The sequence below is a fragment of the Dermacentor albipictus genome, chromosome 5, assembly GCF_038994185.2.
Source record: "Dermacentor albipictus isolate Rhodes 1998 colony chromosome 5, USDA_Dalb.pri_finalv2, whole genome shotgun sequence".
NCBI lineage: Eukaryota > Metazoa > Arthropoda > Arachnida > Ixodida > Ixodidae > Dermacentor > Dermacentor albipictus.
Genome location: NC_091825.1, coordinates 64175100 through 64189347, shown reverse-complemented (window position 1 = coordinate 64189347; position 14248 = coordinate 64175100). Strand labels below are relative to the sequence as shown.

Here is a 14248-nt window from a genome sequence, read left to right as displayed (position 1 = left end):
GATAGAGGCCTAAATTCCCTGAGTCTTCGAGGATAGCAATAGGGGCTTGTTGGTACGGCATATCTTATTTTGTTATAGAAAGCGCTGTGTGTGTCTGATGTGCCTTCTTTTGTCCTTGTCAAGCTTGCGCTATAACAAAATAAGACCAGAGTCTTCCCTGACTTTTTCCAGACTACTCAAAATCCCTGAGAATTCCCGGTTTTCCCGGTTGGTAGACACCCTGGCAACCACATGCGACGCAGCCACAGCGAAGAAGGAGCGCAACCAGAAGTAGTGCCGGTAGCGTGACTCGATCGCAGCACCGTTAGTTCTCGCGAACCCCACGGGGCCCATGCTTTCAGTGGAGCTGTGAAACTGAGGTAGTCCTAGTAACGTTTATTAGTAAATTTAACGTCATAACGCAGCAATCTCAGAAAAAATCTTTGCAACCTCGGCGGCATATCACCAATTGCCTTCTGCGAGATAGCGATCAAGACAAGACGTTGTCTTTGAATGGACCAATAACCACGAAAAGGAATGGCGAGAACTATGTGACTACCTCAGCACACAGCCCATGTTGTCGGTACAGTCAAACCTCGATATATCGAACACGGATATATCGAATTATTGAGTATATCGAACACTTTCTATATCACGTGGAAAATCGCATGCATTTTTAATTTTTTATTTCGAACGGAGCCGGATGTAAAATGGACATATCGAACTCCGCCGCCCCAGACCAAGTGTGCTCTGTTGACAGGAGGCGAGCTTTCCCGCAACACTCTCGAAGATAGCGGCGGCGCGATGGGCGTTCCAGACTGCTGCGTACGACAGCTCCCACATCGGTTGTGCCGAGGGCGCCATTTGAACGTAGCGGCGTACACACGTGGCGGCTTGGAGCCAGCCATGGCCGGTCTGGGCCGGTCTCGAGGGTCGCGCGCGCTCCAATTTGTTTTTTATTCTATGCGCGCGCTCCGCCGCCTCAGTCACGCACGCCCGCGCCCCCGCCGTGCGCGTGTGATCGAGGCAGCCGTGGAGCCAGTTGGAGCGCTTTGTCGGTGCTGAGCCACACAGCATGTGCATTGAGGACTTTGTTGGCGGTGACGAGAGCACCGGAACAATGGCAGACGTGGAGATCGCGGCAGAAGTGACTGCTGAGCGGCCAAACGAAGACGCTGCCGAGGCTGATCCAGCAAGCGCTGATGCTGCCCCGCTCCCGACTGCAACTGAGGCTGTAGCTGCTTTGGCTGTTGTACGCCGCTACTGCGGCGCAATAGAAGGCACTGGACCGTCTCTTGTGGACCGTTTGGACTATGTTGAGGACGCCGTGGTCAAGCACGCGGTCGCCAATATGAAGCAGGCTATGCTGCTTCAGTACTTTCAGCAAACGAAATAAATACTTTGTTTGAAGCTTCATGTGAGTATCTATTGCGCCACGATTGGTTCATTGATTGATCTGTGCTAGTTTTTGACGCGTTTTCTACGTGATTTTATATATCAAATTCTGGCTATATCGAACTATTTTGCGATCACCGCGCTGTTCGATATATCGAGGTTCGACTGTATTCGATCCGGCCAAAGCAACAAAAGTGTCATGCGTATTGACATACAATGCGCTTGCGCGGAACACGTGTGGCGCTCGGCGCCCAAGATACGATACAGGTATCACACATGTTATGTGAAGCAAATGAAACGTACATGTATGGGTTACATATGGTGAGGGATATCTATACAAATTCTAAACAAAACCACAGGTGGCTTGGGGTGAATCCCATTTCCAGTTTTTATCCTGGGGTTTCTGACCTTATTGCACAAAAGGTTTCTGCAAAATATTTTTCTTTTCGTTGATTATGCTTATGCACATTTAGATGGCAAACATTTTTTTTTTCTGGTGTTTATAAGTCTCGTTAACACAGCCCTGACATCTCTTGGTATTGTTAAAGGCCCTGCTCTCCAGCTGCCTTGCTTGCCAAAACTTGCCAAACTTCTGAGTGTGGCATTCACTACTTCCTGTGCAGCAACAGCACAACAAGAATGACTCACTTGAGGTAGAAGTCGATTATGACATCGTTGAGGAACTGCCCTTCCCGCAGGCAACGCAAATCAGCACTGTGGACAGCGATGCCACCAGTCTTGGGCGGTGCGGGATACACCAGCAACCTGCCACGAATAAAAAAAATAATAATAGTAATATATTAATGCAAAAGCATTATATGGCTCCTGAAGCGAAAAATCTGGCGGCATGGCTGGAGATCGTACAAAAAATCACGTGGTCACAGAGACATGCTCGTGCCACTGTTAGCGCGTTCGTCGCGTCTCCTTCAACAGCTGGCTCCGAAGCTGATCATCATGCCAACGTTGCCATACTGCCGCTCCCTCTGGGAAGGTGCTCGCAGTACTGGCCCACTGCCAGTCGGTGTGGTGATTTCGGTGAGTTCTGTCGTGCCCTCCAGTAGACGAACCTTCGACTTCTCAGTCAGTAGCTCCGCCTGGCTCCGTGCATTTCAAAAATTTCATGCAATAATTAGTAGAGGGAGCTCTGGTGCTGCAATTGTTCAGCCATCATGGGAATAATGGATAGTACACAGATTTGTCTGGTCTTAGTGCTTGTGGATCAAGATGTTCTTGTGGCTTTAATTATTATGCTTTATCTGCCTTTATCCTAAATTTTGCAGCAATCTGCTGAAAATTATGTGCTTAAAAAGCCATGAAGCCGTTTGAAGCCAGGACAAAGTTTAGGCAAATCAATGTACTACCCATCATTCCCATGCTGGCTGAACTGCTGCTCTTACAGCTTCTCCAGACACTAGTGCCACAGTTCCCTCTAGTAATTATTGTATGAACCTCTATGCTGCAGTTAGCCTCCATACGACAAAAAGTCATCAAGGTACACACTAACCTAAGCATACGGCAAGAGACTATGGCTAAACAGTTAGCCAATACATTAGGCTCTATGCAGACTGGGTTGGCGATTTGTTGCAAATATGTTTTAGCTGTTAATACACTTTATGCAGGTACGTCTTGCACAGGTTTCGCTGTAGTCATACGAGCACCCTTTAGGTCCTCTTCCCATAGCCAGCATTCCTCCCATCACATCATTGCAAGAAATGCTCGAGAAATGACAGAGCAAGGAGAAAGTTACTCACTTTATATTTGGTCCCGACGAACTCTCTTCTTGTAATGACCCCTGCAAAAGCACATAAAAAGAAAGTCTGCCTTTCGAATTCCAACAAAAGCTGGGCGACAAATGCTCTTTTCCCTTGCGATTTCAGGTGCAGACATACTGAGCTCATGAATCGGTGTTGCTGAATTGCAGAGACAACAAGCCCCCTTTTCAAAGGATTTTTTTTTTTTTTTCAGACCAGTAGAGGTTTATTCCTCGTCTGCTGCTCCATGCTTGTCTTACTCACTAGACAGTGCAAGAAGGTTCATGCATGAAGAGATGCAGGGACAACCTACTGGAGTCAGCTGTGAAACTTACTGGAAAACGAATACAAGAAGACATTACCTGACGATTCTCCGATTAGCACGTTTCGCTGCGCCAAATTCGTCAAGCACACCAAAGATAGAAGGAACTCTCATTTTAGTTCACGAACATTATCAACTGAAGCAACTCTGTAAAACTGGACAAGTAGGCAAAGTTAAAATTAATTAAATTATGGGTCTTTACATGGCAAAACCACGATCCGATTATAAGGCACGCTGAAGTGGGGGACTCCGGAATAATTTGGACAACCTGGGGTTCTTTAAAGTGTACCTAAACCTAAGTACACATGTGTTTTCGCATTTCGCCCCCATCGAAATGCAACCGCTGTGGCTGGGATTTGATTCCGCCACCACGGCGGGTTACAAATTGCCAAAGTTCTGGGACAAGATGGAAGACTCAGAGCATGCATTGTGCATATGCCGAATAGGACCACCGATTCAGGTGTTGTACCCAAGGAAATTTATGAACGAATGACCTCATTTCAGAGGGAGTATGAAGAAACTGTTAACTTTAACCTCTTTCTTTCCATCAGCTGGCAACTCTATACTCCTGCAAACTTGCTCGGCAATGGGCATCTCTATTGCTCATTGAGTCAATGTACCAAGAATGTCTGAAATTTTAGACTGAAGAACCCTTTGTCGTGCGATTTTCTGGACTTTTTGGTGTGACTGCAAGTCTGAAACAGCATTATCTGAAACCACCAGCATCCTTATTTTGATTATCTTGCCACCTTGAACCAGTGCTCTCGCATGCAGATCTGCTGGCAGCTGTAGCCACAAAGCTAGGCCTAGCTGCTTTGATGTTCGCTACCAAGCTTCTTGCTGTTCGGTGCTATGGTTTTTCATTGAAAGAGTTTGCCGCTGTCAGCAATCGTGCCGAGGTGGAGTCGGCGTGCAAACATGCCTGTGGCAATTCGAGCCCTTATTCATATTTGGGAGGATGGCATATTTTTTGGCCATTTTCACAGCCTCTAGGGAGTCTGAAAAATCCGACGTTGACTGTAGTCGGTTCCTTTTTAACCTGCCATAGTTTCCCCATAAGCTTCATACAGGGTGCGCCTTTTGCGTGATGTCAGCACTCTGCAATATTATGCAATTAATAGCATTTGTGAGTAACCTTGATAGGGTGGCTATTGCAGGTAGCCTGTCTGCCATGTGGTAGAGCCGTGGCTTGAACGTAGATTGTCTGCTGCAATGCTTTAGACTCACTCTGCTTATGGTTGCTGTAAATTGCTATGCTATGGGGAGCAGAGTCTATAAAATTTTGCAAAAACACTGCATTGTGGCAGTAGATGAAAATAAATATGATACAATGATGCGCACCTTAGAGAATCGTAGAATCGAGGACTAAAGTGGCTTGGGTACCAAGGAAAATAGGGGGATACCAGGGCAGGGCCTATACACCGAACTACGGCAACTAGCTGAGCCTCAAAAATTGAACAATAGTGTGAGGCCCCAAAGGGGCCTTGAGTCACCCCAAAAGCTTGAGAGGGACCCTGCGTCTAAGAACTTTTTTAAAATTATTTTTGGGTAGATTTTGATGAACCTTGCCGATTTAAAAAACCCCAAATGGTCCAAGTTATTCCGGAGTCCCCCACTATGGCACGCCTCATAATCGGATTGTGGTACTGGCACGTAAAACCCAATCAATTATTGAATTACGGGGTTTTACATGCCAAAACCACTGATTATGAGGCACGCCATAGTGGGGGACTCTAGAATAATTTGGACCAACTGGGGTTCTTTATGGTAGATCCACACAACAGACTAAATCCGTCTTTTCCGCGACAGATGGCGCATCACGTGACTACGCGTCACAGATTCATGCTGTATGTGTGTCGTCCATGACACCACGGACGGAAAATGATGACCTATTTTTCGCATCCGGATTCTGGGGGTCTAATGCTGCGGATTTAGCCTAGCATGCTCTACAGTCTGGCAACAAGCACGTCTTTCCCCGAGTTGTGGGACACGACTCTCACCGATTACGTGGACACGTCAGCGATAGAGACGATTTGGCAGCGCATCGCCATCGAAATGGCCCAACAGCTCTTGGTATAAGTAGTTTTGCATACTGAGATGCTTGATGGTGATATGGTCCTTTTGCCAACAACACCTCCTTCGATGAAACAAGTACTCGTCATCATCCAATTCAGACAAAACAACAGGTATTGCGGCCAACCATCGTTTCCTTTCGATCTCCATCTTCATTCAGAGTGAAAAGGACAAATGACAAAATCCTTGTTGCACCGATGGCACCATCTAGGGTGAGTAGAAACAAGCAAACATTTGTAACTCACGACCACGACCACCGAGATCCGCCCGGGCCGCCACAACATCTTCAAGGCCACGTTCAGCCAATGCAGCCACTCTGAGCCTACACGCCGAGAATCTGAGTGTGGCTTTCGGAGTGTGGCTTTCCACTCATCATGAATACTTTGCTGTCGAAGCTTCTGGACATAAATTTAAACCAAATACAAGCCTCAGTTTGAAAGTTAAGGGCCACACAGTGGACGACAACGACTTGACAGGTTCGAGGTGGACGGCAGTCGCTTCGGGTGGTGTCGCCATCTTTATTATTCCGGCACGGTCGTCTGCTCATTTCATCCGTCATCTGGATGCGCTTCGCAGCCGGACGGGCGGCGGAATAAACGTCCATGGAACAGATTTTCGTGGAGCCATTTGTTGTGTGGATCCACCATTAATGTGCACCTAAATCTAATACACAGGTGCTTTTGTATTTCACCTCCATCGTAATGCAGCCGCTGTGGCCAAGATTCGATCCCACAAAAAAAAAACCATAAATTAATTAAATATTAAGTCAAGCTAAGGTGATAGAGTAGTGCTCAAGAACGTCTAAGGTGTCAGTATGAACGTGAACAAAGCTTTAGTAATCAAGAAATTAAGGTAAATGCAGGACTCTAGCCTGAAGACAAAGTCAATTGTCATTATAATTACGTGACTACTACTAAACCAATCGCAATTAGACGATAATCAAATTTAATGATAAGACGAAAGAACATGTTACTCGTCCAGTTCTATTTGATTTTTTTGAAAAAAGAACTTATTGACTTCACCCTTGACTAAGATGCGGGCAGTCAAAAGGTTTCGTTTCCTCCACTCTGTGCTGCCTGCACTTCGCATTTCAGTAGTTCCATTATTGCGTAGTGCCCCGCTTGTTTAGCAGGCTCACGAAACTCAGACAAAGTGCAATTAGCAGAGAATGCCATGTCCATGTGATGTCGCGGGATTCCCAAACATTCCACACCACCTGACCAAAAGCAGCTGCAGCAGCGAATCCAAAGCTCCGTCTTGGCTCGCTTTCTCCATGGCCACATGCTTGCATTTTGTGCAAAAAAAAACGTACAGTCGAACCCGGCTATATCGAACTAGCAAAAAAAAAAAAAAAACGCATACAGTTCGATATAGAGCATCATTCGATATAAGCCTGCTAAAGAATTGGATGTCATAAAAGCATATACCATTTATAAAATAACTTTACTGATGAAACTATCTTAGTTTCACATGAAATAGTCCTGTATTTCTTCTGCATGGGCAATTTCGCTGCCCGCGATGCACGCACTTCTCCACATTGTCTAAGGAGTCGGAGCAGCTGAGGTCGCAACCTTCCACATTCGCGCAGAAGCACCGGACTAGTGCGAGTGCACCAATCACCTCAAAGGACGGTGGTAAAGGATTGTCGTTGCTTTCCTCATTGTGCCCACTTTCACTTGTGCTCGGTGCGATGTCGGCAATGTAGTCTTCGTTTTCAAGCTCTCCCGTGGTCATGACACCATTATATGCACTCACAAACTCATCGACCATTGATTTGTCAACGGCTTCCGGAAATTCTGACAGCTCGCTCCAAATGTCAGCAACACCAGCAACGGCTTTGTCGCACTCATCAGAATTTAGTCATCACTGGGCATGTGGAAGGTGGCATGTCTGAAGCAATTTCGGATGAACCACTTGCACACGGCCGTGCGTATGCGTCAGACGGCACGGGCTTCAGGTCGAGAGTTTGTCTGCTTTAGCCCTAATCTCCCCCTTATTCTTCAAGATCGTGCTGAGAGTGCCCCTCAGAATCTTGCAAGCTGCGGGGCATCCGACTTTTCACCGCATTTGACCCAATTTATGGCGTCGAGCTTCACGGCAAAAGGCGAATTCTGTCGCTTCATCACGGCAACACTGTAGGAGAAGGCCCACAAGGCGCAAACACAATGAACCCGAAAAGCAGCGAGAAAACTTGCACTTGTGTCATTTTTCATGACGAGGGCACAAGAGCCTCTGGTTGGCTGTCTGAGCAAGCGCTGCGGGTGGGCCAGGATCATTTTTTGCAGGGGGGTGTTGACGGCTCGCTCGACGCAGCGCGGGCATGGTAGGGAGAGCGGTTTGATGAAGCTGCGCCGCTGGGTTTTCGCGCCACCATGAGGGAAAGCAACTTCTGCGGCCACTTTTCCGCAGCTTGACGTTCTATATATTGGGAGCCACTCCTATTTTTGTTCGATGTAAGCATAACTTTTGCTATATATACTCATTCTAGCTATATCGTGTTCACAAATTGTTCGATATAAAGAATAATTCGATGTAAACTGGTTTGATATAGTCGGGTTCGACTGCAGTACCATCTGTCCGGAGCCGTTTTATCACCGACGGCAGTAAATGGTGATGATGGGAGTATGCAACATCACCACACCCCACTTGGGCGCAGGCGATTTGAAAAGCAAACAAGCGCTGCAATGTTTCTGGAATCATATTTTAACCGTCCATGAGTAGTATTTGCCTTTGGTGTCCCTTTAACATAAGCAAGCCCGAAGACACCAATCGAAGCCATGGCTCTCACCTAGCACCAAATATGGCCCAATCTCTGAGTACCATTAAATTGTAACGTTTACAATAAGCAAATCATGCTGTAGGCTATTTATTTCTCTCATCTCATATAAATACAGAGATAGAATAATAAATTACCTCTCTTAACGAGATCGGTTGCTGATTAAAGACCTTTTAGGCCTAAAATGGGAAGGTTTTTGTTAGTCTACCCTTATCGGGGTTGCCTTGGCACCGTCAACTAAATGTGACACCACACCCTGAACTTGAGGAGCCGCCATAATTATACAGTACCCCTAGCTGTGAAAAGAGGTTCCACAGCTATATCATGAACAATGAATGCTGTTTTGCAGTATCCTACATGACACTGTCTTGAACCTGTAAATATTAACATGGTGCTAATAGCCTCAACACAGCTTGTTAGAAGCTGGTTGTGTACATAAATACAAGTCAGTGAAATTCCCAGTAGTAGGTGAAAAGACAACAAAAAGTACATACATCAAAACAGGATCCCTAAGGAACCACACACACACACTCTCTCTAAACTTGATCACATTATATATGGACTCGGATTATCCAGTGCCACTGATGGCTGTGCCAAAAGATAAGAGAAAGAGAGAGAGATTGTGAAGAGGAAAAAAGCCCCTCTTTCTCTTCAAAATCACTATTTCTCTCTCCCTCTCTCTCTGCTGTATTTTGGCACAGCAGCCAATGGCACTGGATACCACGCTACCTCACGAAAGTAGGTAACAGTACTTTCTACAGGCAGCAGGTACAGTGCTAAGCGATTCAAATATGATAATCAGCTCTGCATGGTTGCCGGTGTATTTTGCACCACCGGTGGATGCTGGGGACATCAGGCTGATGCATTCTTGTATATAATGAAGGCTTTGCGACACATTGTAACTGGATCTGGTCCGCCGGTGTTCACCGGTGGCACAGAAAGTGCCAGTTGCCATGTGGGCAGATTATCGCGTTTGAATCGCTGACCACCTAACAGTCAACAAATTTAAGGCAGGCAGAATTACATGCAACGAACACGCAACCGCAACTGAGAAAGGGGCTAAGTGGCGACATGTCAGGCAAGGAGCGAAACAGCCAACTTAGTTCACTGCACAAACAACTAAGGCACCGCTAAAGCAAGCAAGTAAGCAAAAAAAAGAGAAGGAAGCACCCACAAGCGGCACATGCTTTAGATGTATTTATCGCTGAACATGCTAGAATCACATACAAGAACTGCCAGAAGTCAGTCTGTCTCGTCACATGACAAGGACTGGGTGGCCCGATGTTGGCAATGAGCAACAACTGCATGGAACACATTTCTAACACAATTCCCGCATGCCAGCGACCGATAAAAGTAAGTTCGTCCAGTTGGCTACTGGTTGAAAACATGCCTATGCATTTTGGCCATGCCTTCAACATAGCTGTTGCATGGTGGCTGTGCCGCTGTGTGATGCAACATCAAAACTACATCAGGAGTATACACTGCGTGTAGCTGCTGCTTATTGGTTCCTCCTGGACAGGAAACTATATCACAATCAAATGGCTGGCAGCTGAAAATGGTCAACAGCTCTTACTGGGCATGGTCTGCAATTTTGAGCGATGAATTTGGGACAGATTCCAAATATACCAGATTGCATGAAGAATTATAATCTTTGAGTGTACTATGGGTAGTGCTGTTGACTCAGCAGAAGACATGTTGGGAATGCACATTTCGGATTCCCGTGCTCCCTTGACCTGATGTGAACAGGGGGCACAAGCAGTCAAGAGGACGTTGCAACAAGAGCGAATGCTTCTTGTAACCAACACCCAAGTGCAAATGAAGTGGGACATAATGAATATAGGGTGTCAGGAAAGGTAAAATAATGCCCATGCTGCCACCACTGCACCAGTGCTATCAGTGTCAATTGAAACAGTGGAGCACATGGCAGAAGCAGAACTGAAGGTATGGTGCGTGCCGTCCAGTCATCACCATTGACAGGCATGCACATCTGTTTTGATCGCACTGCCCGATGATGTTCCCCCTATACTGCGATATTCTCGTTTCTGTTCTGGTTATCTATTATTTGAAAGCGAGAAAAGATGATTGTGCAGACTGTACCACATGGCACTGCTGTTCGTGTTTCATTTGACACAGACAGCGCCCATGGTTTCGCCACGGTTTCAACAAATGAAACCAGAACAGAAACAAAAACATTGCAGTATAGGTGGAGTCTCGCTGTGCAATGCGGTCAAACCAGATATGTGCGCCTGCCAATGGTAATGACAAGACAGCAGCACTATACCTTCAGTTATGCTTCGACCACGTGCTCTGCTGTTCTCGTTTCTTTTGATGCTGTTAGTCCGTGTAAATATGGGAATGATTCCTTGTACCAAAGGCCTCTGCACGTCATTTCGGAACTTGTTCTACTTATTCAATCACAATGAACATTACAACTGCCCCGAGACTTAGCAACACGAGGGAATGAGGAAAACATGAAGATTTTGATTGCAGGAAATGCGCACATCACTGCGCTGCTGGCTTTGAAACTTTGAAAGCACCAAGACGAAGGCAGAATGGCAAACTACGTACAACCTTTGGGTGATAATAGCGCTCAGAACACGAACGAAGGTTAAGGCACATAGAAACTAACACACTGCACAACACATTGTTTTCTACGTGCCTTTACAGTCGCCGTGTTCTAAGCGCTGCTCCCACTCGAATACAAGCAACAAACTAGCCGATACTTTCATGTTGCATGAAATGGTTGTGGAAATTAGTGTTTAAACAGAAGAAACAGAATGGCCATGAAAGCTCAATGTACAATACTAATGCTGTCCAGAAAAAATGTGGAAAGCAACTCCACAAAAAGTAAACGGAGTCGCACCATCCATTGCATCTGCAATAATGCCAGTGCTTATACTGGCATTATTCCCTTTCCAAGTAGTACTTATCTTCTGCCTTACACTAGGGCAAATAAACCTGGCAGCATGGCATGTTTACAGAAGGTCCTAAAGCTGCTAGAGGCAGAAGTGAACCAACTACTATTATGAACTATTATAACGTACAGAGGCAAAGAGGAAGCATTGCTGGCCTGGCCCCTCCCAAAAGAAGGAGCTCAAAAGGCTGCCGGAAGGTAAAAAGTCGGGGATACCTGCACAACTACTAGGAGCTACAAATCCTTGACAGCAAACAGATGTTAGTAATGCTTAATGTAGTTCACCTCGCTGCTGCCTTACCACTACTTTCATGCACCAAGGCACGGTGCAACCAAGGGCAAAAGTGAGGCACCTTCAGAACCCCAGGAAGCACTAACAAGGCGCGAGAGGTTTCGAGCCACGGAACAAAACCTTCAAATCGCCACAGTGCATGCACAGACACCACAGATACAGGGAACGCAGGGACAGCACACCGCGCTTGTCCTATAGTGCTGTGCTTTGCCCACGTACATTCTGTGTCTATGCTTCCTTGTGCAGTACAACTTGAAGGTGGCCTACTAACGAATACACACAACTGCTCTCATGAACACAAAGCAGACAGCATTGGCACTGAGTAGGCCAAAGACAGTCTGCTGTAAAAAACGGAATTCCGGGTAGCAGTGCACACGCACGGACATTTCCGAACAGACAAATGAAGAGGCCCACCCACTGCTGCATCTCGCCCCTCCCACATTCCACAGCCACAACACCTTACTCCACAGCCTCGGGACCCAGGTGCAGTAAAGAAGCAGGCTAGTGCACAGTGCAGCGCAAGCAAGCGTGAGGAGAGGAGGTCCGCAACCATTGGCAACAAGCAGTCATGCCCAGCACCGACGCCTGTTGCTCGCCATGTTTGCCAGTGTTGCAGGAGGCAGGCCTAACCTGTTCGCTGGTTGTCACGACCGAACTGCTGCCTGATGTCGCAGCGATAGCCGAGGAGGATGAGGAAGAGGAAGAAGAGCGGGTAGACCGCGCCACAATAGTAGAGGAGCTGGGCACATTGTGAATCACAACATGCGTCACGGCAGGCATGGAGCCGGCCTGCGGCTGTGCTGCCGGTGGAGCCACTGACGTCGCCACCGCTTCGCTCGCTCTCTGCAGACACGCGTGCTGGGTGTTCAAACAGAGGGCAGCACAACCAGCCACAGTGAAAGAAGTGCCGAGAATGCAGACCCACGGATGCTGGTGCAAGACCCGTAGCTCTGGTGTAGCTCTGTGCACTCAAATAGACAATCAGGACAAACGCAACACAGTAGATTCTCAAACAAAATTTACTAGATGGAATTCTGGTGCTGGTATCTACGGGGAGCTGAAAGCATGGTGGTCCACCCAGATTGGCAAGGTGGTTAGTACAGGAGTCTGCTCAAATCTAGTCCTACTGGCTTATAACGACTTTGTGACATTGTAAATTGATCATTTTCAACAAAATATTGCATCTGAAGCAACAATTTGCAATAATTAGCATGTGTGCTGGGAGTTTCTGCTTTGTGCACTTATAAGAGTGTCATCACTTGAAAATGCAGAAGGATAAAGCAGAACAAATAAAGTCAGGGGAACGCTTAATGCCAACAGGCATAAAGATTACACAAATCTATGTATTATCCATCACACCTAAGGTAGCTGAACGATTATTGACGATTAAACAAGACTTTCAGTTTACGATACAGTAACCACAGTACGCAAGTGCCACTGCCATTATTGTGATGTCATAGATTTCGTGGTACATTTGGGTAATTCAGCAATTATCGTGCCCAGTGTTCGAAAGTTACCAGGTCGAGTATTTAAAAAACTTAATGTTTCGTGTCCCTTTTAATCTATGCAAACATATTGCTGTGTTGTGTAGGCATATTCCACTAGGTAGTATGTCTCACGCACTATGAGCCTTTCAATAAATTTTAAAAAGCTTGTTGTGAAAGAGACTTTGAGAAAGTATGGCCTGACAACTGCTTCTACTGCTTTTAAATGACGATTATAGACAGCCAGTACACCTATTGAAATGTTATGTGAAGACCAACTCCCTAATGGAGGAGGGTTTGGGGCAGCATGTACTTGGTAAAGTGGGAAGGTGAATTTGGGCCAACAAGCAGACAGCAAACTCAAGAAAAGACTACTATGCAGCATGGCGCTTCTAGAAATATCGAAATAAGTGAGAACATAAACCAAGATATCATACTAGAAACGAAAGAAAAATGAACCAGGCTTAGCATGGGAGAGTTATGACAAGATATTGGAGACTTCTACAGGCTAACTCAAAACCTAGACCTGCTCACAAGTCAAATCAAAATCGAATAATCGGGCTTAATGAGCCGAAGTCACACACGGGCCATGGGAGACGTTGCAGTGGACGCCCCGGATTAAGTTTGACCACGTAGGGTTTCTTAATGTGTACCAAGCATTCCTGCTTTCTGCCTCCATGGAAATGTGGCTCGTGCAGTTGAGAATCGAACCCACGACCTCATGCTCATCAGCGTAAAGCCATGGTGGCCTTAATGCCAGTTAGAATGCGGCTTTTGTGGGAAAAAAAATCCCACAGGTAAGTGCAGTTGCAAGCGCGCATCTCAATGAGCTGAGCCACCAATGAGAGGGGAACGCAATGAGGGCGATGCGGAAGAGGAGACGCGAAACAAACAAGGAACGAAAAAAAAAAAAAAAATGTGGCAGCACTTGTGGGCGTGCCCAGAGGTTGCCTGGGCAACTAAGAAACCCTTGCTCGGCTACTTATCAGTGATTTGTGCTCCGCAATGAACGCAGATATTGCGCATGCAACCTTGAGCGCTGTCAGTTTAAGTGGTGTTCCGCAAATTTAGTTCAGAGCTCTTAGGCTTTATGTCCACATGCGAGCTTCTGCCATTCCTACCTGTATACGCGCATGGAAGCTTGGTAGGCCTTCGCAATAGTTGCCATGGCTGACCGCCCAAGAAACCATACTTTACTTCCCAGACACTGCTGTCAGTTCAGCCAGTGCGTGCGATCGCGTGACCAATCTTTGTCACCATCT

General features: G+C 46.5%; 1 protein-coding gene across 8 annotated transcripts in view; it reads right to left on the bottom strand.

The window, feature by feature from the left end:
- Window positions 1–14248, bottom strand: part of LOC135911738 (sentrin-specific protease 7-like) — a 157083-nt gene that overhangs the window by 54517 nt on the left and 88318 nt on the right. For 6 of the 8 annotated variants that reach the window (XM_065444093.2, XM_065444092.2, XM_065444089.2 and 3 more), the window contains 3 exons: window positions 12133–12360; window positions 3126–3166; window positions 2023–2139 (listed from right to left, as the gene is read on the bottom strand). In XM_065444093.2, coding sequence (XP_065300165.2) covers window positions 2023–2139; window positions 3126–3166; window positions 12133–12360 — 386 coding nt within the window. The remainder of the gene's footprint in view (window positions 1–2022; window positions 2140–3125; window positions 3167–12132; window positions 12361–14248) is intronic. The other 2 variants (XM_065444094.2, XM_065444095.2) reach the window with 2 other exon arrangements.